At 46.5% G+C, this 21923-nt stretch overlaps 1 protein-coding gene across 1 annotated transcript in view; it reads right to left on the reverse strand.

The window, feature by feature from the left end:
* LOC119462005 (uncharacterized) overlaps positions 1 to 20979 on the reverse strand; it is a 195876-nt gene extending 174897 nt beyond the window's left edge. The window contains 1 exon segment of the mRNA XM_049672054.1: positions 20767 to 20979. Coding sequence (XP_049528011.1) covers positions 20767 to 20812 — 46 coding nt within the window. The 5' untranslated portion in view covers positions 20813 to 20979.
* Positions 20980 to 21923: the final 944 nt, after the last annotated feature.

Raw genomic sequence — 21923 nt, forward strand, 5'->3', positions numbered from 1 at the left:
AGTGGGTTTGTGCCATAAATTGAGGCTTCATCATCAGCATCATCACCAAGTGGCGTAGAATGTACTCGTCTGACGAAAAAAATATGATCTGAAATGATTACAAGAAAATAAACGCTTACTGTATAACCCCTTGGAGTAGAAAATTCTGTAAGCCTCGACAGACGCAGGTGATGCTCAGGGGGCTGCGTTGTCTTGCTCCACAATTAAACTTTTAAATGCACTGACCAGTTCTGGCACTCTCTTCATTGTGTATGTTTTGTAAGGGAATTGAAACAATTGATTCTTTTGTAGGAGTTGTCGGCGCTTCTCCTCCCTGAGGAAGTGCCCACACTTCCTCAGGGAAATTTCGCTGCGTCAGCTTGGCCTACCCTTGAATGTTCTCTATATATACTGTTGTGTTTTGGAACACTCACATCAGGGCACACGCAGGGTAACGTATGAAATGCTATAGAAAAACTGCATTTGTTGCTCCCAGCGACTAAATTGTTGGCGTTATTGTTCTCTTATTTGTTCGTTTCTCTCTTTCACATTGGTAGGTTTACTTTTTGCTTATTTGCATTGAGACAAAGAGGTTATATATCATGCGCACCTGACTGTTGAATCACATTCCTTATTTTATTATATTTTTCGCTTCATTTATTGAGATTTGAAAGTCTCTCGAATTGTTGCGTCTTTATTTATTTTTTTTTGCCTTAGCCGCTTGATGCTTGGCCAACCCCCATTTTAGTTAATGTACCGTGGTTTGAATGAGTAATCATCATTACCAGTATTGCTGGGCTACAGCAGCTAATACAGGCGCCAATACGATAATTATTAAGCGTCATATGAGCGGACTTGCGGCGCTATTTAACTATGCAAGTGGCTCTCCATGTGTTTTTTTCCCGTGAGAAATGCATTTAGAAACAAAGATGCAGGAATAATATTTAAAAAAAAAGCACACGCTATGTCTCAGCCTGGTGAAACATGAGCACTCCGAAAAAGTGCCAATTTTATAAAGCGCCCTTTATTGTTCAATTTCGAAAATCGAGGCTCCTCCGACAGCAGCTTCTCAAACGCATTTCTTAGTCAACGTTACCATCTGTATCCCATAAATGTGTAAAACAGTAATGCGTGTTGTGGTAAGAAAATTCAGCGTATGTTTGTATTGCGCGCACTTGTATTGGTATCAGAGAACGGACATTTGGACAAGTTGGTTATGCTTCATATTATGTACAGCGCTAGAACACACGGACGGAAACAAAGACGGCAGGATGGGCGATGTATTGGCATCTTGTCCCCTTTCCTGCTAATTTAGGTAGTACTTGCTTAATGCAACGGTTATGGGTGTTGATACCAACCATCACCGCAGTTAAATTATTGTGGTTTTATAAACAGACACATTATTCGCTCTTCACTGAAGTTTGAACACTCCTGTGTGCGCTGTCCAGAGCGAAATTATACAGAAAGTTTTTAAAAATAACGTGTCTCCCACTTCATAGTACAATGTGGCTATGAAGTACTGTCACAGACAGAAAATAATGGACAAGGAACATATAAAGCCTAATTATAACAACGCAAAGTGCACTGGTATCACAATATACATGGTATGCCACGACGAAGATGTTGTACTATAGTTGCAGTAGTGGCGGCAGAATGTTTTAGATGAGTCAGTCAGCCCCTTAATGACACGGCCAAAGTGTTACTTGTTTTGACGTAAAGAGTCGAAAATGGTACATCGACAATCGTTGTTTTACGCGCGCGGCTACAGATGTTTCCACGGGTGCTCTCGTCGTTTCTCCCACCTTTGCACAGGATGAAAGTCAGTTGAATGTTTAGCTTGTCTTTAGAAAAGGAAGTATTTGCTTGGAGTCAACCTGTCTTGCGCACAGAAGAAAGTCGTAACTTCCAACGAGGTCAGTCAAAAAACAGTTCCCGAAAGCATCACATTCATGTAATGTCATTGCTTCAAACACGCCATTCGGCATAGATCGGGGTACAGACAAACCTGAAATCAGCAAATGGCAAAACTACCGGGCGCGCGGCGTAATTGAGTCATCCTGAAAACCATCACCACGATGCAATCGTTCCCCGATACAGCGGTCGTATAGAGTTAATCAAAGCACTAGGGTCATGACGACCACGACTATGACGGTGATGTTCCCCGCTCGAATCATAACGGCGATGGGGCCATTCAGAAAAACTCGCGTTCGCGCCTGTCTTTCTTTTCGCAAGCTCCTTTTCCGGCCGACACGATCGCGACATCGTTTCGTTGACGACGTCGCGGCGCGCGGTGGTGGCTCGACCGAAAAACGAGGCCGAACCGACTCCGCGCACATCACGCACATCACGCGCTCTTACGTACACCGGGATTGAAATGACGCCACGGGCCCAAAAAGTGGCGCCTGCAAATGAGCGGCGTCGCGGCTTTTACTCCGTGTGTTCAGTAATAGTCAGTAAGTCGACTTAAAGAGGAGCAGGCGTATGAGACAGAAAAAGATATGAAAAAAAAGAAGAAGATCGAAGAAAGACAATTTTAGTGAGCGGGGAAGAGCGTTCCCTCACCATGGCCAGCGTGACAGCAGAGTGCGGCGCAGCAAAGTGCGAAGCTCGAGACCGCAAACTTGTTCACTGCACGAACGCTTGCGACGACGGCGCGGGCACTAGGGGCGAAATCCAGTGCTGGGTCAGTGGGCCGGCAGTGCGTTGGACGCGGCGGCGGCTGTAGCAGCAGCACCAGCGGCGGAGGCAGAGGCGCACCGGCCAACCACACGCGCCATGCGCACTTGGCCTCGGATGTCGGCGCCGGTGGACGGACCGCGTTCCCGGCATCCCTCCCTGCTCCGGCCCCCTCTCCTCTACACGGCGCTGCTCCTTCTTACTAGAGCATCCTCCCGGGCCGGGAGAACTCAGTCTCCTCTCTCCCCCGCGCTCCCGCTTACCCGGCCTCCTCTCCCCTTTTCCCTAGCGCGCCGAGCTCCACTTCCCCTCGCCTTCGCTTTCGTCCGAGCCAGCGCCGCCACGAGGGATGGCTCCGTCCGGCGTCTCCTTTATTTACGTCCCGAGAAACCCATCTGCTGCTCGGCCGCCCAGCGCCGCCGATCGGCGCGGCATCTAGCGGTGCGCGTTCTTGCCGCCACGGGCCTACCATTGGCGGTCGCCTAGGTAACCCGGCGCCACGGCGTCCCCGATGCTGCGATGGCGCTGCTCGCGCGGGCTGCTGCCACGCGTGTGTCGTGGATCGTGGACCCGGGAAACTAAAAGCTCGAGCTTGCTGTAGCGCGAGGTAATGACAACGTCGGTCACGTCGCCATGTTGTGCCTCGTTCAGTTCCCCCACCCCTCTCCGTCTCCCTTTCCTGACAAGCCGCGGGTTGATGGCGAACCACTTGTCGACGCTGTCATTGGCGAGCGAAACATTTTGACACGTCTTTAATCTCTGCCGAGCACGAGTCGTTGGTCCGTGTGCTGTAAGCTTACTCCACTTCCACAACGTGGCACCCACCTCCCGCCTTCCCTCATCACACGGATGTTGCCTTTTTCGCCCGAAGTATCAGATGCATTGTAGTGCCACCGTGCACACAACGCGCTCAGAAGCCTGTCTGCGGCGGGATCACCGAAAAACAAAAAAAAAAAAATTTTTTTTTGCGGGAGCGTGATATTGCTTGTCATTACAAACCGCGCTCTGTCTAGCGTTCTGTTTCCTCTTTGTCTTCTTGCCTGCTTTTCTTTTCCCCTTTTCTAAATCCCTTGTCGGCGTCTGACCCAGTTCAACGGGAAGCCATCCGGTGAAGAGAGTTGAAAGGGGAAGAGAACCAGCGAGATAGCACGTACACTTGCCTCTTACGAGCATTTCTCAACCCAGTCTTTCCCTCTTCTTCGGTTCACGGCACTTGCTTTGTTGTGTTCTTAACTCCGCTCTCACTTTGTCCCCTTCCATTAGCCCGACCTTCACATTTTTGCCGCATTTATTTTATTCTTCCCGCAGCGCGGTGCCGACCCGCTAATCTATAAATAGCGTGCTCCTGCTTTCAGAAAGCGGCATGGCCTCGCGTGACCTCCCCAAAGGGGGAATCAATTACACTGCGCTATAAATTCACCGGTGCGCGCAGGCGTCACCCTCTGAAAAGAGGCTATCTGTCGTGAACTGCCGAGTGTTATCGCCCGTTAATCCTGTGGGAATGTGGTTATAATTAGTTTCCGAAAGAAATCGGTGGAATTGATGAAATTCGCATTGAAGTGTCCAGTCTTTGTCTACAAAGTCTCAGGGCTCGAGAAAAGACTTTTTTTTTTTCGCAATCGGGGGATGACGTGCCTTGATACTAAGCTCTTGAGAAAAAAAAAAGTAAATAATATATTAAAGACGAGCGATCCTGAATTATGCTTGAACGTCGTGCTCACCTGAAAGTGCTCGTATGTTCCTGAAGGAACGCGAAAGTACGATCATTTCTTTATAAGCCTCGATCATTTCCGTCGTCGGTTCTCACATTCGTGATCTTTTTTTTTTTATTGTGTTCTTTGTTAGATGAATATACATTTCCTCCTTGTCTTAACATTTCTTTTTGAACTCTTCAATAAGAAGGGGATCTAATGCTGTTCTCTACTACGAACTCTGTACAGAACACGTAGCTACCTGCCCTAGGGCAGATATCCGTATTTCTTTTCTTGTTCTTGCGTAATTTTACTGCGAGATCGTGATTATATTGTACTAATCTTCCATCATCTCTGTTAATTTACGGCAAAAAAGAAAAAGAAGAGAAAAAAAAACTGTCTTCAGAATGGTGTCTGAAGACTATACGAGAGAAAGAAAAAAAAGGAAAAAATAACCTGACGGTTAACTTTACGCGTCAAGGGGGCAAAAGATGGGGTCGGCCGGAGTGAAGTAGAGCTGGGCGATAAGAGGCTATAGGAGTGGAAGTAAGGGGGGGGGGGGAGGTGGTGTCTGAGCCGCAATCTCAGGCGTACAGGTCCTTGCCTCCTCGCGTTCGCGAGCCGCAGCTCAGCACAGCCGAATGAAGGGACCCCGAGCCAAACTTCGCTGATCTTACCCCCAGGAGAGGCGAGAGAGAGATCAGATATATAGGTCGGTCGCCGGCCTCGGGGGCGAGTGAAGGGCGAGGGGGAAATGGCTATATACAGCCCAGTTCATCGAGACAAATCACGAAAACTCTCGAAGGAGCGATGTGCCGACGAGGTGGTGCTGACAGCTACGTCAGAAAGGAGAAAGATGGGAGCGACGGGAAAGAAAAAAAAAAGTGAAAAAGAAATGTAGGGCGCCGCAGTAGCGAAAGAAGAGCGGTATAGAATAGTAGGAAGAAGGTGGGAGGCGAGAGTGGCGAATGAGGCTCGGTGCCGAGGAGAAGGAGAGTAGGCGAAGGCTTCATCTCATCTGCTTCGCAGGCAGGCAGGCATGTATGCATGGGAGTGAGCTATCTCATCCGTTCTGGCCCTAGCGCGCGACGGCGCGGACGCGAATGCGGCACGGAGGCGTCGGATTACCGCGCTCTGCGCCGTCGCTCGCTTCTTCCTCCTGTCTAACACGTGGTCCTATACTCCCTGCTCAAGCTCCCCCTCCCCATTCCGACCATCACCTCGTCTTTCCCATCTTGTTTATTTGTTTCTTAATATAGCGTCGACATCGCCTAAAGTTTTCCACTTACCATCCTTTTCAGCGTTCCTTCCTTGCATCTCTTCTCTCCCCAGAGACGAAGGCAAGCGAATATTTCCCGTCGTTTGGGGAAGAGACGAGGACTGAAGGGATCGTTAGGGACGGGTATTAAAAGCGCGTCTACGCTTACGCGAGCTTTGGATGTGGGTCCCGTGTCGGTAAGGTCTCTCGAGCTTCCTGACGCATTCACACATGACATCTGCTGATGCACTGCGGTTCGGCATTGTTTCTGATCGCTTCGCTCGCTGGCGTGCGGCACGATAAAGTTTACTCCGGCGTGTTCTGCGTCTACGCGACATCAGTTCTACTGATAAGTTAGCACACGAGGAGAGAGACGCCATGAAAAGACTTTTATTTGAAAAGATCTATCTTTGCCATCTTTATTCGTCTACCACGTTGAAGGGACCGACAACAGCCCAGAACGTGTCATGAGATTTTGATGGAAATGTCAAGACCATCATTTATAGCGATTGAATGCAGCACCCTGTCCTAGTTATACGTAGGAGTTAGAAGTTTAAATTGGCAAGGAAAGTTGAGGAAAACGGTATCTCACGCCACTTTAGGGTGAGCCCAAGGAGGTTATAATTTTATTATAAAGCTCTTCGGGAAAGCTTGGCGTCCCTCATTGCACAACGTCGCACATGCATGCATAAGTACTTTTGTATACGTGCCAACACTCAAGTAAATACTTCTAGTTCTGTGGTCTCCCTGTGAGAAACAAAATTTCATCGCATGAACACCGCACGTATGAGCAAAATATTAATTTCTCACAGTTAGGGCCAGTGGCGTAGCCAGGAATTGTTTTCTAGGGAGGGGGAGGCGCTCGTACTCTACTGGGGAAGAGGGTGGGAAGAAGGCGAGAGTATCGCAGGTCATTTTATGCCAGGTATTCCCTGGTACACGAAATCTTGAGGAAATGGGTTTGGGAGCACACCATAGCCGGATTTAGCAATGTTTTGCAGAGGAACTGAAGTGAATTTGAATTGAATTTTATTTCTACATAAACATCTACAAGGTTTGAAAAAAAAAACTGTTTGAACTTATAGTCAGATGAATGGTTATTACAGCAACAGCAAAGTGCAAGATACCAGGCAAAATACTGCGAAGCTATCGTGTTCTGTGCAGCTGCCGCTGATCACATGAATTCTCTCTCAAACTAAGAAGTAACTGCAAAATATCGCTTTCTCAGCTCCGTAGCTCACCGATCACGCGCTCTAGACGTAAGTGTGGACGCTCGTACGCTCGCCAGGACGTGAAGGACACACCAAGAGCGTCATCACCCGGGCCCTGATACAGTGATGGCAGACGATTACGACCGACACGGCTCCGCAGATTCACCACTCATAACGCAACCACTGGCTCAAAGAAGTCCTTCGAACGACAGTATAGTATAAAAAGCTAGGAAAGCATGGGCAGACTTACGTAAGCGCCTAGCATTTTTCATAACGTCGCTGATCGGCCACCGCACAAACACACACGAGCGCTCGAGGGCGCCACGCAGTTTCGCATCGACGGCGAAATCGCAACTTTCTCATGGCTGACTCGCGCTCTCGGAAGAGATACAATGCGGTGCCAAATCCTAGTCGCCGGAGAAAAGGCACCGAGTTCGATGTTCGGGCAAGGCCATAAAGGGAGCGTCGGCACCAAGCACTGTGCCTGGCCCCGAGAGTGGAAATCTGCATGGGCCCGACGCCAAAACCATCGCGAACAAGCCAAGCCGATTTTGCAGCTAAAAAAGCAAGGAAAATGAGCGGGAAAGGAATAGAAGAAAGGCCGGGACCTCCTTCACTGGCGCAGCCGTAACCGTTATAATCCGCGGCAAAGCGGCGCTAGAGATGCGGCTGCTGTGCCCCCGGCCGGAACGTATACGAAATGTGCAAGCGACCCCCCCTTCCCGATAGTACAGAAACGGCCAGCCAAGCGATTGGGGCTGCTCTAATGGAATTGCCCCATCCTGTAATTTACTGGCGCCCGCTCCATCTCGGGACGGCTCACTCCTCTCGTCCTCGATTTCATTCTTCGTTTGTGTTTTGTTTTCTTTGTGTTTTCTTTTCCCAACCAGAGCGCGATAACGGCGTTTGATCAACCACCAGCACTGCTGCTGCTGCTCTGCTGATTCCGTGTATATATACCGAGGCGGCAGTGATCTAGAGGGAAAGAAGAGCATTGTTGCGCCTTACGACGACCCAGATCCGGAATTTGTTGCGTCTTCCCGCACACAACGAGCAAGCAGTTATTTTTTTTTCCTTCCAGGTCGCTATGGTTGGAAGCATGGTTGGTGTATTGGCAGTAGAATTCCCGGCGGTATATAACGGAGGTTGAGGGTGCAGGGAAGCTGGGAGAAAGGGTGGCGGAGATCGGGAGGGGTGGTCTCTTCAATGCGGACTCAGTGATCAACGAGCTGACAAAGCGTTTCGCTTCGGCTGTTATACTCCGAAAGTTGTCGTACTAGAGCGACTCGTTGCGAGAGAGAGAGAGAGAGAGAGAGGAGTTGTTTGTGATGCGAATGCGCCTCCTTGTAGGACACCCGACAGCGTTTAGGGCTAACTTGTCAGAGGATCGATCGGTGGGAGTAAGAAAGACTGATAGAAAAGAAAGCTACAGGAGGGACACAGAGAAACAGAAAAAAAAAGGTCTTGCTGTCCGCTTCTCGATTCGTTTATTTCGATTTCTTTTTTCTTAAGAAAGCTTCCCTGAAAAGTGCGCTGTTCATTTTATGCTCGTCTATATATAGGGGCAGGAACCACGGCGTATGCGACGGTGACGTTGAACTGGCCAGTCGTGAGAACAAGATTTACAACGCCTGACGGGAGACGTAGCGAGAAAAAAAAAATAAAATAACACAAGCGAAAGTTGAAAGGAAGGAAAGAGTGTCGTGCATCGGCTCTAGCACTGCGCTGCGTGTATTGGCCTTGTCGTTTATTCAAATTTGACTCGGCGTAAACAGCACAGTGGAGAGGCTTCTAGAGGATCACCGTGAAGTCGGAAGAGGCTCTACAGCTGTCCGCTAAAGGCACGAAGAAAAAAAAAAGAAAAGTGACACTGGAGGCAGTTTTGACAGACACTTTGTGCAAAGGGCTGGAACTTCCGGAATATTTGCGGCGGAGACAAATAGGCTGACTTCGATGAGCGAAGCTGGATCAGTTACACTTTGTCCTAGATTTTCAGCTTGATCTAGAGTCTGGTGGTAGAACTTGCGGTAACCAGATTTTTTTCGTCTCGTTATTCAACATTTTTTGGCTGTCCGCAACGACATGAAAGAGTTACTCTTTGATTACGATGTATAGAGTACGACGAGCAGTGCCAAAGAAAAATTAAAAATTATATTAAGTTCACCTAGATTTGTAAGTTACAAATCTTGAATACCGACTAGACCTGCCTCGCCATAATCTGATGTTTCGCAAGCCGCAAAGTATGCGAAAACGGAATACAGATGGCAACGCCACTTTCAAGTAAACAAACCAGCTTCTAAGAAATTCACAAATTTTGACTGAAACTGTCCAAGGAAATTTAATTTTGTTCGTCCATGCAGAAAAATTACACTGCGTTGTACCGTAGGCAGCAGCGCAGCTAGCAGCGGTCTACCAATAACGCGCCAACCAGTTGCTGTGAGAAAAAGTGAAAAATCAAATCAAGTTCTCGGTGGTGGGGAGCTTTAGATCAATTTCGACCAAATATGGTTCTTTTAAAATGAGCACCTAAATCTAAGTCCACAACATTCCTCGTATTCTAGCCTCGTCGGAATGCGGCGGTCGTGGCCTGGAAGTGAACCCGGACTTCGTGTTCACACAGCGGAGCGCCATAGTCAGTGAGACTCTGCGGTGAGGGGCGGCGAGAAAGAAAATTGAGCACAAACCATTGACCATGGTCGTGAACGTAAGCGAATAGTCCGAATGAACGAACAAACGAAACAAAGAAAGCGAGATATAACGAGCGAAAGAGCACTAACTAACTAACTAACTAACTAACTAACTAACTAACTAACTAACTAACTAACTAACTAACTAACTAACTAACTAACTAACTAACTTAACCTAACCTAACTTAACCTAACCTAACTAACTAACTAACTAACCAACCAACCAACCAACCAACTAACCTAACTAACTAACTAACTAACTAACTAACTAACTAACGAACCAACCTAACCTAACTAACTAACTACCCAACTAACTAACTAACTAACTAACTAACTAACTAACTAACTAACTAACTAACTAATTAACTAACTAACTAACTAACTAACCAACCAACCAACTAACCTATCTAACTAACTAACTAACTAACTAACTAACTAATTAACTAACTAACTAACTAACTAACTAACCAACCTAACCTAACTAACTAACTAACTAACTACCCAACTAACTAACTAACTAACTAACTAACTAACTAACTAACTAACTAACTAACTAACTAACTAACCGAGTGCGACCATCGACGAACTTCTAAAAACGGTTGAAAGCGCCAAAGAAAGCTATTCGCTTTAAAATCTCTACCAAACGACCCCCGCTAGACGGCGCCAACGCATGCCGCCGCGCATCGCGCTAGTGTGAAGGGAGCCGCGCAGTTCGTGCTAGTTAAATCAAGTCGCCACAGTTTCGAAGTACCGCGACCCGCATTGGCGCAGAGTTGTGGGTGTGACGCAACGAATGCTCAAGGCAGTCTGTGCCCTGCGCCACTTTCGCTCAGGGACGTCACGAAGTTCCCCCGACCGCAACGGCGTTTGCGGGGTTGCCCGTTTATCCTGCTCATTAAAACAGCGAGAGCACTCGGCTGGATTATCTCTCCCGGCGCGAAGACGCGCACTCCGCGATGCTTCTCGAACGACTCGCCCAAACACGGTCCCACTAAAACGGTGCATTAGAATAGTACAAGACGGTTTGGACCGGTAGTGACGCTGGCCGATAAAAAAGCGAACGTACATAGATAGATAGATAGATAGATAGATAGATAGATAGACAGATAGATAGATAGATAGATAGACAGACAGATAGATAGATAGATAGATAGATAGATAGATAGATAGATAGATAGATAGATAGATAGATAGATAGATAGATAGATAGATAGATAGGAAACAGAGAGGTTAAGAAGAAGGACGTCCGGTTAGTTACCACGCACGGGTGAAAATGTAAACGAACGATTGAAGCAAAGAAAGAAAGGGCAAAGTAAGAGAGAGTTAATGCGCATAGCAGCAGACACGAGATGACTATAAGCGTCTTATCTAGCCAGTTGGTCTCAAGACAGCCATTAAAGCGCGCTTAGCTGTTTTTGGTTAATCAAGTGACGACATGCATCCGAGATTTTTGCCTTTGTAAAAGTTACACTATCTAGTCGGCGCTAGGAACTGATTGACGCTGGACACCGGAGCGGGTGCAGTGGCAGAGGGGGTGCTCGATTGTATCTTCGTATTTATCGAAGGCATACGCTGCCTCTGAGATGCACGCATCAGCGCTCCTGTTTTCTGCTGCCGAAAACTACACAGTTTAATTGCAGATTACTGAACGAAATTGTAGTAGTTTAGAAACTCGTTAGTGCTCGAGAAACAACCAAGCACAAGGAAGCTAGAAAAATGCGAAAGGTAGCGAGCGAGAAGATTGAAGCTAGTATGCATAGCCCAGTGATGGCAAAAACAACGATCTGAAAAAAGCTGTGAACCAGGGCAAGACACCGCAAATAGGACTGCCCAGCATGCAAGTAGGTTGACCCATCTTTGTTGAAGACGACCTTGCATTCCTAGGCGTTGTGTGGGCATGTCTTGTTCATTGTGTGCTTGCTGTCGTAGCACTGCTGACATAAATGGCATACTAAAACATATTCTTTTTTCTCTTTTACGATTTTTACATACATAAACATACGTCCTTCAAGGTGACCTTGCCATCCTTGGCAGTTTGTACTATATCTGCAAACGACGTCGTGGGGTGCCGGCAAACTACGAAGAAACAGTCATATCTTTTCAGATTAATGCATAGATGGAGCTAACGTCACTAATGTGGCGCGGGCAGTCGTGACGTGAACAAAATAGCTGTGATAAACGCTGTGCTTTGAAATTGTAACACAGTAATTTTGCAGCTGCAAGCCATCGGACCCAGCAGACGGCGATGTAAAAGCCTTTTCGTGGAAGGTGCAATTAGTTGTCTGCGCATCTTATCGAGAAGAAGTCACGTTAAATCAAAGTGCCAATGACTGAGGAGCGCAATAAAATTGACCAGATCCCTAAAACCCACACCTGGCGAGCATCACGTCACTGGCAGTCAGGGACGAGAGGAACGATAGACGCCACAACGCGCTAACTTCAACAGTTTATTCAACAGCTAGCGCGTCATGGTGTCTATATCTTGCTTTTACCCCTGTGTTCCAGCACTGAAATGCTTTCCAATTACGTTTACCAACATGCCCAAAGCATCGATGTACCTACCCCACAGCCTGCACATTACTGCACGGTACTCCTAGGTTAGAGCACAGCATCGTGTTATTCGGGCCTTCCGTAGCGCCGAGTCCGTTGGGACAGCGCGCACTTAATTTGCACACAGCACGGCGACTCCCCGTAGAAATTCTCCATAGAAATGCGAACTCATTCGGTAACGTCGGTGAAATGTCCAGGGGCAAAGGCCCATTCTTTCGTTATTTATTTTTTCTTTAATTTAAAGCAAACCGAAGAGCGAAGCGCAGACGGGTGTTATACGGCCATGAAGATTTTTGATTAAAGTGTCTACTCGTCTCGAGAGGCACCGTCTCGCTTCAACCTAATGCGAGCTCCTCACCAGGTACTAGTGACGTCACGTCCGACCTTTATGACCCATTTCAAAAGATTCAATCTTAGAAGTAGCGTGCTTTTTAGATATTAAATTATTTTTATTCTTTCTGAGTCTCTTGCGATATTTCTTTACAAGAGAAAATATTATCGAACGCCCTTTCAGGATTCTTGATTGGTAGCGTTGTGCAACGCTGTTACCGCCTTCTATATATTTCGGTGTCGTCCGACATGTAACTTTATCCGCGACGGTCGTTTGAAACAAATTTAGGACGAATTTGACGAAAGAAATCAGCCCACTGAGATATAGATTGAATTACAGCTTGCAAAATACTTTCACCTTTTCCTTCACTTTATTTGTTTCTTTACACCCTCTCCCTCTCGTACTTTTTTTTTGAGCCTCCGTTTCATTTTCTATGTTCAAAAATGCACAGTTATATTGTAAAACGCTTTTATGTTTTTTTTTTTTTTGTAAAGGTGCGTTTTCTGCACAACGCACGAGACTGCTGTGATGCACGCTTTACAGAACGTCGTAGCGCGTAATTGCGCCATACAATGGGCGCCAGGAGGAGCTTAAGAAGTGCTCGAAAAGGTGTCCTGGTGATTGTGAGCCGGGCTCTGGTGATTAGAGCGTAGTAATCATGAGTGACATATCCTGAAGCCCCAAACGATGAGGAACATGTATGTCAACTCTTTTTCGTCCGCAAGGTTAGCCGCTAGAGCAGGCTGAACGAAGAGCAAGTGCCCTGTGTAAACGAAGATGTGTTCTACTCGATGCCATGAGCCACCTGCTATAAATAAAAGCCTTGGACATTGCGTGGTAGTCTTTAAAAAAACAACAATAAAGAAATCTCGGCAAGGTTCGTTTTCCCGACTTCTGGCTTCATTTTCATCATGAGTATACTATACGAAGCGTATGAAAGGGTCTACCTGCCGTGGTGGCGTAGTGGATATGGTGTTGTGCTACTAAGCCCGAGGGTGCGGGATCAGAATCCCGGCCGCGGCGGCCGCATTTCGATGGGGGTGAAATGCCAGAACGCCCGTTGCGCTGCATTGAGTGCCGGTTAAAGAACCCCAGATGGTCAAAATTAATCCGGAGTTCCTTACTACGGCGTGCCTCATAATCAAATCGTGGTTTTGGCAGGTAATACCGCAGGATGTAATTTAAATTTGTGAAAGGGTCTGTTATTGGTTGGCGTTGGCAACTTCTTATTGCGATTTCAAAATCATGACTGATTTCTGTCGTAATTCTTTTTCACTTGCCTAGTGAAGCTTCTGATATCCCCTAGTAGAATTACTGATGCATTCTTCGTGCTCCGACTCGGTGCTTACAGTTGGTCAATATTAATAGAAAATCAATGAGGACTTGTGCGACAGCGCGCGCTTCTCGCTTAGCGATGTGCTGCGTTCACCGTTTAATATCGGCTATCGATCTTTCTTTTCGCGACATTAGAGCTAGATGAAAAGAAAGGAAACATGAGTGTTAGGGGAAGAAATTTTCACTGCAAAAGTCACAAGCAGTACAAAGGTGTCGATAAAGCACTGGTTGCGTAAGGAGACGGTTTTGAAAGAGCAAATTATTCCGGACAAAATTAAAATCTGAAACTGTTTTGCATGAAGCTGGCCTTAGTTCACTGCCACTACACGGTACGTTTGATTGCGCGCTGTAGAAAATTAGCATACCTTAAGACTTGAGCGTATGCAGGCACTGGTGCACCGTTGTACTACCGAATATTAACGGGCGACAAACTAGGAGGTACTAAATATGAAATATTAAAAAAAATATGCAGATCCCGCGCACTGTAGGAATCGATGCAAGCGAAGCTTTGTATGCTGTTTGCTTTGCTTGACGATAATTAATGGTGACGTTGGCGGCGAATATGTAATTTCTTCGGCGTTTAGTCCCATACGAGAGTGGACAGTTGATGTTAAACGTTACCTTGCGTGAACCACGGCTGTTTGTCTGCGTAGTCCACAGAACACACAGGAAGACGTGTTTGCTTGAGGCGTTGTTGTGCGTCATTGTTCGCAATCTCTCAGAGGGTTGAGCACTATCATTGCCTCACATGGCACATCGCATCGTGGCAGAAGTGTTAAACTTTAATTGAATTAGGGAGCTGTGCGTAATGCAATAATTATTATAATTGTATGTATACATTGTATAAATACATTCATGGTCTGCACCATGTTTTGCTGCGTAGCGAAGACGCTCCTGTTCCACGCGATGCTTCTTTTGGGCCTGGGTGTCCTCGACGCTGAGTGCACGCTTTGGAGCCATCTTACTGGCGCGCGTTTACGTGATCCTTCTACATACGTGGCTAGCACGCTGTTGAGACGCCAGGTCCAAGCGCTCTCCTCAGGCTATGGACGATTGTAATCTTTACACTATCACAGCCCAGCACGCGACCTCCTCAGCCCAGCACCTGTATTTTTGTCGCATAGGAAAGCGAGAAACAGCACGTGCCATACGCACCAACTATGAAACGCAGCCGCGGCGGCACCGCCCGGGATGCGCGGAGGCGAGCGCCATCTGGTGCCGTTGCAAGAAACTCAGCAGCACGCGCGAGCTAGACCATCACAGCAGCAGCAGCGCCCGGAAAGTCGGGAGAAGAGACAAAGAAAGCTTCACTTTAAAATGATAGGTCAGTGAAATGAAGAACGGACCCCGTGACTAACCTTACGACACTTGGCTATTGGCACTAGAAGTTTCCATGAGTGAAGTACACTGTCACAAAGCGACACGTTCGCGGAAACGACATCGCTTGGGCGAGATCTACAGACAACGAGTTTAACCAAATTACACAGAATTCTTCGCTGATATAAGCGTCTGCGTTATATTTAACTTCTGGCGCAAACTGCCAGTGGTGCCGCAATGTTACTCAACATTGAATGCCTATTGATTTTATTTCGACGAATGGAGTCATGCAACACGATAACCTTTCTAACGTACCAAGGTTTAAACTAGCTTCGTAATATGTCGCCACTGGGGCGACTGTTTCCATCGACGCCTGCAGTGTCAATTTATACTAAGTCAGGCTAAAATACAAAGAATCGACGTTCTCCTTTCTCTTTCCTGGCAAAACATTTTATTCTGTATTGTAACACGGTAGACTGAAATAGGCTGACTTATGAATGCCTTTCGTGTGTACCTATAACGCCCATACTCATTCGTATATTGCGCCTCTCTCGAGAGTGTGCTTAAAGAGCACCGTCAGATTGAAATGCACTACGGAACGAATAAAAGAAGTTCTAAAGAGATAGCACGTCCAGAAGGACAGCACCGGCGCGAAAGCTGAGTTCGAAGTTTGGAGCAACAGCTGCCAGAAACGATCTTCGGCTACGCCGTGAGCGGCACATTTCGCTGAGCAATAATATACGATATGGTCTCCGCCAGCCAGATGTGCCAATCATCATCGTAATAACTATGATCAGCCGCAGTCAAATCGACTGCAGAATGAATGCCTCTTCCAAAGACCTCAACTTGCCCCTTCCTGAGTCAGCAGACTCCGACGTATGCCTGCGAAATTCCTAATCTTATAGCACAGTCTAATCCTTCTATGCCATCGACAGCATCCTCCCTATGATGACACCCATTCTGTTACCCTAAGTAGACGGCCCGCTATCTCCCGTGCGGTCTGGATATGCTGCCCACCAATTACACATCCACCATAACATAGGTTTCTATTCGCATTAAAGCCGCCAATAATTTCCAAACGAGAATACTATAAGGTAAACCTCTTTTTCACAATTACTGCATTGTGCTATCGCGTTATCTCTTAACCTTACCCCCGTCATTTTCCCGCTACATCTATCGCTGCGCCGATCTTAACTAGCGTTCACGTTTCTTCGTTAATATACAGGTTGCGGCTCCATCACGCGAGCTGGTATTGAGTGGAAGCAATTTTGGGCGCGGCCCGATAAAAATATGCAAATGCAGAACACTGAAATGTTCTTGGGGGCACTCACTGACTATATTTGAGTGAGAGTAGCCGCATAACGCCTGCTTTGATCGCAGATGTGCCGCTTACATAGCAACCGCTGCAGCCTGGCACATGTGTATAGCCTTAGAATTTCTCGAAGTAAGCCTGCAGCGCTCTCTGTGGGATGCGGTAGGAGTTCTCCGGTGCCACTCTGACGGTGGCGTGGTGTTCGCGAATGGATCGATCCTTCAGGATAGTGCTTCTCCGGGAGAACGCCAGATGGCACCGTGACACCGTGGCTCACTGGAGCATGTTTTGCAGCATGTTCCATCTGGCCTCCTTGAAGCCCTTGGGTTCAGCGAGAGCAGGGGGGAAGTAAGCATGTCCACAATAGAGATGAGTAAGAGGCGATTGGAAGATTGGTGGAAGTAAGTAGGGAAACGACAAACTACGGACGAAAACAAAGTTCCCAATAGAGGTTCAGAAACTTTAGTGATGGAAATTGTTCATTATTATTTTTTTGATGACAGGTAGGACATTAGGCAATATAACAACGAGTTTGGTGGCGCAACCCCCCACCTCGTTCCAAAAGGGGCGCGCCCAGCATCCATCCATCCATCACTGGGGCTGCGATACGAAAATCGGCAAAACGCAACTTTTTAGAATTTTTACGCCGTAGTGTGGAATTGTGCACCGAAGGGTCCCCTCTACTATCTCTCTCTCTCTATCTCCTCCACCAAAAAATAAAAATTAAAAAAACCAAACAAAACAAAAAACGCAGACATGCAGACACTTTATTTAGCTTGAAAGTTGTAAGTGTACCACACCCCACTACAGACCCGACCTCTCAGTTCATTTCCATGTTCACAGCTCTGAAGCAATACCTCCACGAAGAATGGTTTTCAAGTGACGAAGACGTCAAGGAAACTTTGCTTCAATGGGGTTAAAGGCAAGGCAGGAAAAGTGGATGAAGTGTGTGGAGATTTCAGGGAACAGCGTTAATAGGAAATGACAGAATATTTTAGCCAAATGTCTTTTCGCTCCTACTGCGGCATACAAATTTGTTTAACGCGCTTTGTCGGTATAATTTCGGAGTTTTGATCCCTGTATTTATTGTTCCAATCCACGGTGTTACCACTCGGTCCGGCGCAAGCTGGCCTAGTTATTCAGCATACAGAGAAGGAGGAGCCATTTTTTTAGAAAAGTGTGCGCACTATAAGTACCGTAAAGGAATCACAGAATAAGACACGCAAGAGCTTCATAAAACGAGGTTAGGGGGCGGAAATATCGTTGCAACCATATAATAAAACGTATGCAATCCCTAGGCGCTGTCGTAATTATTATAACTAGGGGTGTTCGAATAGTGCAACTTTCCGATTCGAGTCGAATGTGAATATTCAAGGAAAAGATAGCTTCTAATATCAAACTCAATATCGAATATTTTTCTCACTTGTGGAGCACCATGAAATATGAAGTTTGCGCGTAGTCTGGTAAAATAAGTGGGGCTGATACAGACTGGCACGTGCATGTGAATACCGCTCGCAATTGCACACCCGGGCAACTGTGCAGCTTGCAAATGGTAAACATATGGTTTCTGTTGTCTGGGGCACCATGGCAATGACAGTAACGAAGCGAACAACTTCTTACCAGATGCACGTACAGTGGTGTGTCGCCAAAAAGAGAGAAGTGTTATAGTATAGCAAGGGTTGCAAACATGCACGGTAGGATTGGCCGAATAATAAACCGCACCAATTTCGGATATAGCTCGCATAACGGGAGCCATTATTATTGTATGACTGGAAATGATTGAGTAGAAGTTTGCTGGCCCGTGCGTTCGCTCACAAACGGATGCGCAACAACCACAGCTGTCCGGCAGCAGAAGCATTCGCAACAATCCTCACATCTATTTTAATGTATCTCTCAAAGCTCCATTAAGCACCTTTCTCCCTTATATATTCGAGTAAGAAAAAACGAATAGTCGATAACGTCGAATAATAAATTCTAGAATCAAGCCCGACTGTAGAATAGCAAGGACTATTCGATTTGTATTCAAAATTTCGAGTATTCGCACACTTTTATTTACATCTGAAATGTGCTTTCGTATTTCTGTATAGCTGATCATTTTGGTGAAGTGTGCCAGGTTCTGTCATAGCAAATTATTTCGCAACTATTACTGCACGTATACATGTGGCCCAGCAATGCGCGCGTGCACCGTTCAACCACTTGCTTCAATTCATGCCATAGTTTTCTAGTTCCAGAGTTTACGAAAGTGTTTAACAAAAGTTCAGTTCGGTTCATGTTTTATTCTGACGTACTAGGAAAATCCAAGAGCCCCAGATTTAAAGTCAAACAAAAGTAACTGGCGGGACTCTGGGCTTCTGTGACGCAGTCAGCATGGCTGAACACAAAAATAAAACCGTTTACAGCATCTCAGTCATAACATGAGGTGAAATAGGTGAAAGGTTGTTTTTTCAGAAACTATAATTTCCATTTATGTACCATTTCTTTAATTCAATTCAGATCTAGAGCAAATAATTTTGCCTACGCGGTCTATGGTGGCATTGTTTGTTGGCTTCTTATAAAAGGACCAATAAAAATCGGGCCTCCCCGTTTCCTTTCTTCTCGTTGATATATATAAAGCGAAGTCCCTCAATGAAAGAGGCTAAAGTATCGCGACCTAGACCCGATGCGAACAAGTTGGCAGTGCCCTCTGTGGGAAGCATTGGCAGTTTTTGGCGCAGACGTCAGTGAACCTCAAGATGGCGCGGCTCTCGAAAACGGATCGATAAGTCCTCCGCAACATTTTGTCAGGCGGATACCAGATGGCGTCTTGACACCGTGGCCACTAGTAGAAGGCAAATACCATGAAAAAAAAAAAAAAAAAAAAAATACGCGCGCACTACAGATTTTTGCGCAGTGATTTCAAAACTACTTTTTCATTTAGTCTATTCTGTTATCACAAGTTTCCTATAAACGTACATTCAGGGAACGCCCTCGATGTGTTTGATGAACAACTGAACTTACATACCCCTGCATACGCTCTATTTATAGTTGCTGTGTCTATCTAATCCGTTATATGTGAACAAATCGCATTTGGTACGTAGCCCGCTCACAGTTACACACTGACATTGGGAAGGTGTACGTAGACCCACATGCGCGTTCACGCAGATGTACTTGTTAGCGCGGGCAGCCGCGAGATGAGCAGATGATAGCGGTAGTACTCCCATTGCGGGAAAGGCATTTGTGGATAAATGTTATTACTGGTTAGGATGCGTCCTTATGCGAAATGCCTCGTGCATGCAAGCCGCTGACCAGATAAAGTAAAGTATTAGAGAAAAAAAATTCCTTTCATTTCGAAGTTTACACAGTACATTTGAATTTTTTCCCTTTCTTTTTCTTTTTTTTTTATTGAGAGCTCTGTAAATACCTTACAGGAACCATCCTTGTCTGTCCGAGTGAAAGTCATCAGTGGATCACTGATATTTATCGCAGTTCAGGTTATACCGTCTTTTACAGCCGATACATCTTACGAACATTTTTTGTTTGTTCCCAATAAAATGGCTTGAAGTAAAGGAAGAAGAGCGCAGGGGTGGTATTCTGTAAGTGTGCACCAAGTGGAAATGTCCATTTCAACTGCTGCTGAATTGCTGATTGGCTGGGGGCGCCTGTCTTCTTCTGACGCGTACGCCAGCCCAGCCAATCAGAACATCGGCAGCAGATCAATTGATATGTCCATACAAAATACCGCCCCTTACCTCAGCACCCTCAAGTGACGCTTCAGGCAGTGCTTCCAATGAGACCGATTACGAGTTTTTTTAAAGAAATATACACTATTTAATTGATTCATCGGATTTAACTTCCTGAAGCAACGCAATAGGTATTAGAGGCGACAGAGTGAATCGCTCCATGTTATTTCTGGCGACCTGGAGTCCCCTTTAATGTGCTCGTAAAGCGCTGTATGCGAGCGTACTTGCAAACCACCCCACGGATGCTGCCGTGAACGGGAGTTGAACCCGCGACCTCGTGGTCAGCAGCAGAACGTCATAGCTACTCAATCGTGAGCTAACGGTAAGACGAGCGTCTCGTCGCGCATGATACATTGGCGCGCAAATAAACGCTACAGCGCAGAGCAGCGTCTCTTACTTAACAAAAATACAGGAATACACATACTCAAAAATAAATAATTTTTATCGCGTAAAATACCTGAAGCACTGTCAAGAAACAACACCGCAGGACTAGAATTATTTCGTGACCTTTTAAACCGTAGCAAAGTATAAATCAAGTAACCCTGCAATTCCTCGTACGTAATCGTGAGACCGTAACAAGTCCAGAATAACTGCGTAGGGGTTATCCGATGCTCTCCTGATATGGCGGCGTGACTGGAAGTTGTCGCACTTTAGGAGGACAATATATGGATAGATGCATATACCGTAGTCCATTACTCACCTCCTTGGGCGTCCAGGCTGAGCTCCTTCCTGGCGTGTGTCAGCATGATGGACGGGCGGTTAATCCTCAGAGAGCGCACTGGTCACACCGGTGTGTCCGAGGTGACGGAGAGGAGCAGAGGAGAGCTCTCTATGGGCCTTGGACGGACCGCGCCGCGGCACACATCACGAGTGGCATGCGCACAACCACCACAAGGCCGCGTTCAAGCACAACGCTGCGAAGAAAAAAAAAGAAAGAGAAACGAGCAACACGTGTTAGGTGCGCCGATATGCGCGACACACGTACAACAAAAGCAAGAAAAAAAAGCATAAACTTGGTATCCGTTAGCTGCGCGTATTTCACGGCCAGCTACGATCATATGTGACAGAGAAGCGTTTAGCGGCGCAGAAAACAGACTGAGGTGCAGGTGAACACACATTGGCGCAGTACTTCCAGCTAAGTGCAGTACTTCTGATAGCGCCCGCGTGTGTTTGCCTGTGTCTGAGTTCTTCTGCGCTGTAAGATGCTTCTGCGTCAACAATGAACCATTTATATCTCCAATAAGGCTATCATCATCATCATCATCATCATCATCATCATCATCATCATCATCATCATCATCATCATCATCATCATCATCATCGTCATCCTATATTTATGTCCACTGCAGGACGAAGGCCTCTCCCTGCGATCTCCAATTACCCCGGTCTTGCGCTAGCGTATTCCAACTTGCACCTGCGAATTTCCTAACTTCATCATGCCATCTGGTTTTCTGCCGTCCTCGACTGCGCTTTCCTTCTCTTGGTATCCATTCTGTAACCCTAATGGTCCACTGGTTATCCATCCTACGCATCACACGGCCTGCCCAGCTCCATTTCTTCCGCCTAATGCCAACTAGAATATCGTCTATCCCGGTTTGTTCTCTGATCCACACCGCTCTCTTCCTGTCTCTTAACGTTACTCCTAAGATTTTTCGTTCCATCACTCTTTGTGCGGTCCTTAACTTGTTCTCGAGCTTCTTTGTTAACCTCCAAGTTTCTGCCCCATATGTTAGCACCGGTAGAATGCAATGATTGTCCACTTTTCTTTTCAACGACAGTGGTAAGCTCCCAGTTAGGATTTGACAATGCCTGTGCGTATGCACTCCAACCCAATTTTATTCTTCTTTAAATTTCTTT

The sequence above is a fragment of the Dermacentor silvarum genome, chromosome 8 (genome assembly GCF_013339745.2).
Source record: "Dermacentor silvarum isolate Dsil-2018 chromosome 8, BIME_Dsil_1.4, whole genome shotgun sequence".
Classification (NCBI taxonomy): Eukaryota; Metazoa; Arthropoda; class Arachnida; order Ixodida; family Ixodidae; genus Dermacentor; species Dermacentor silvarum.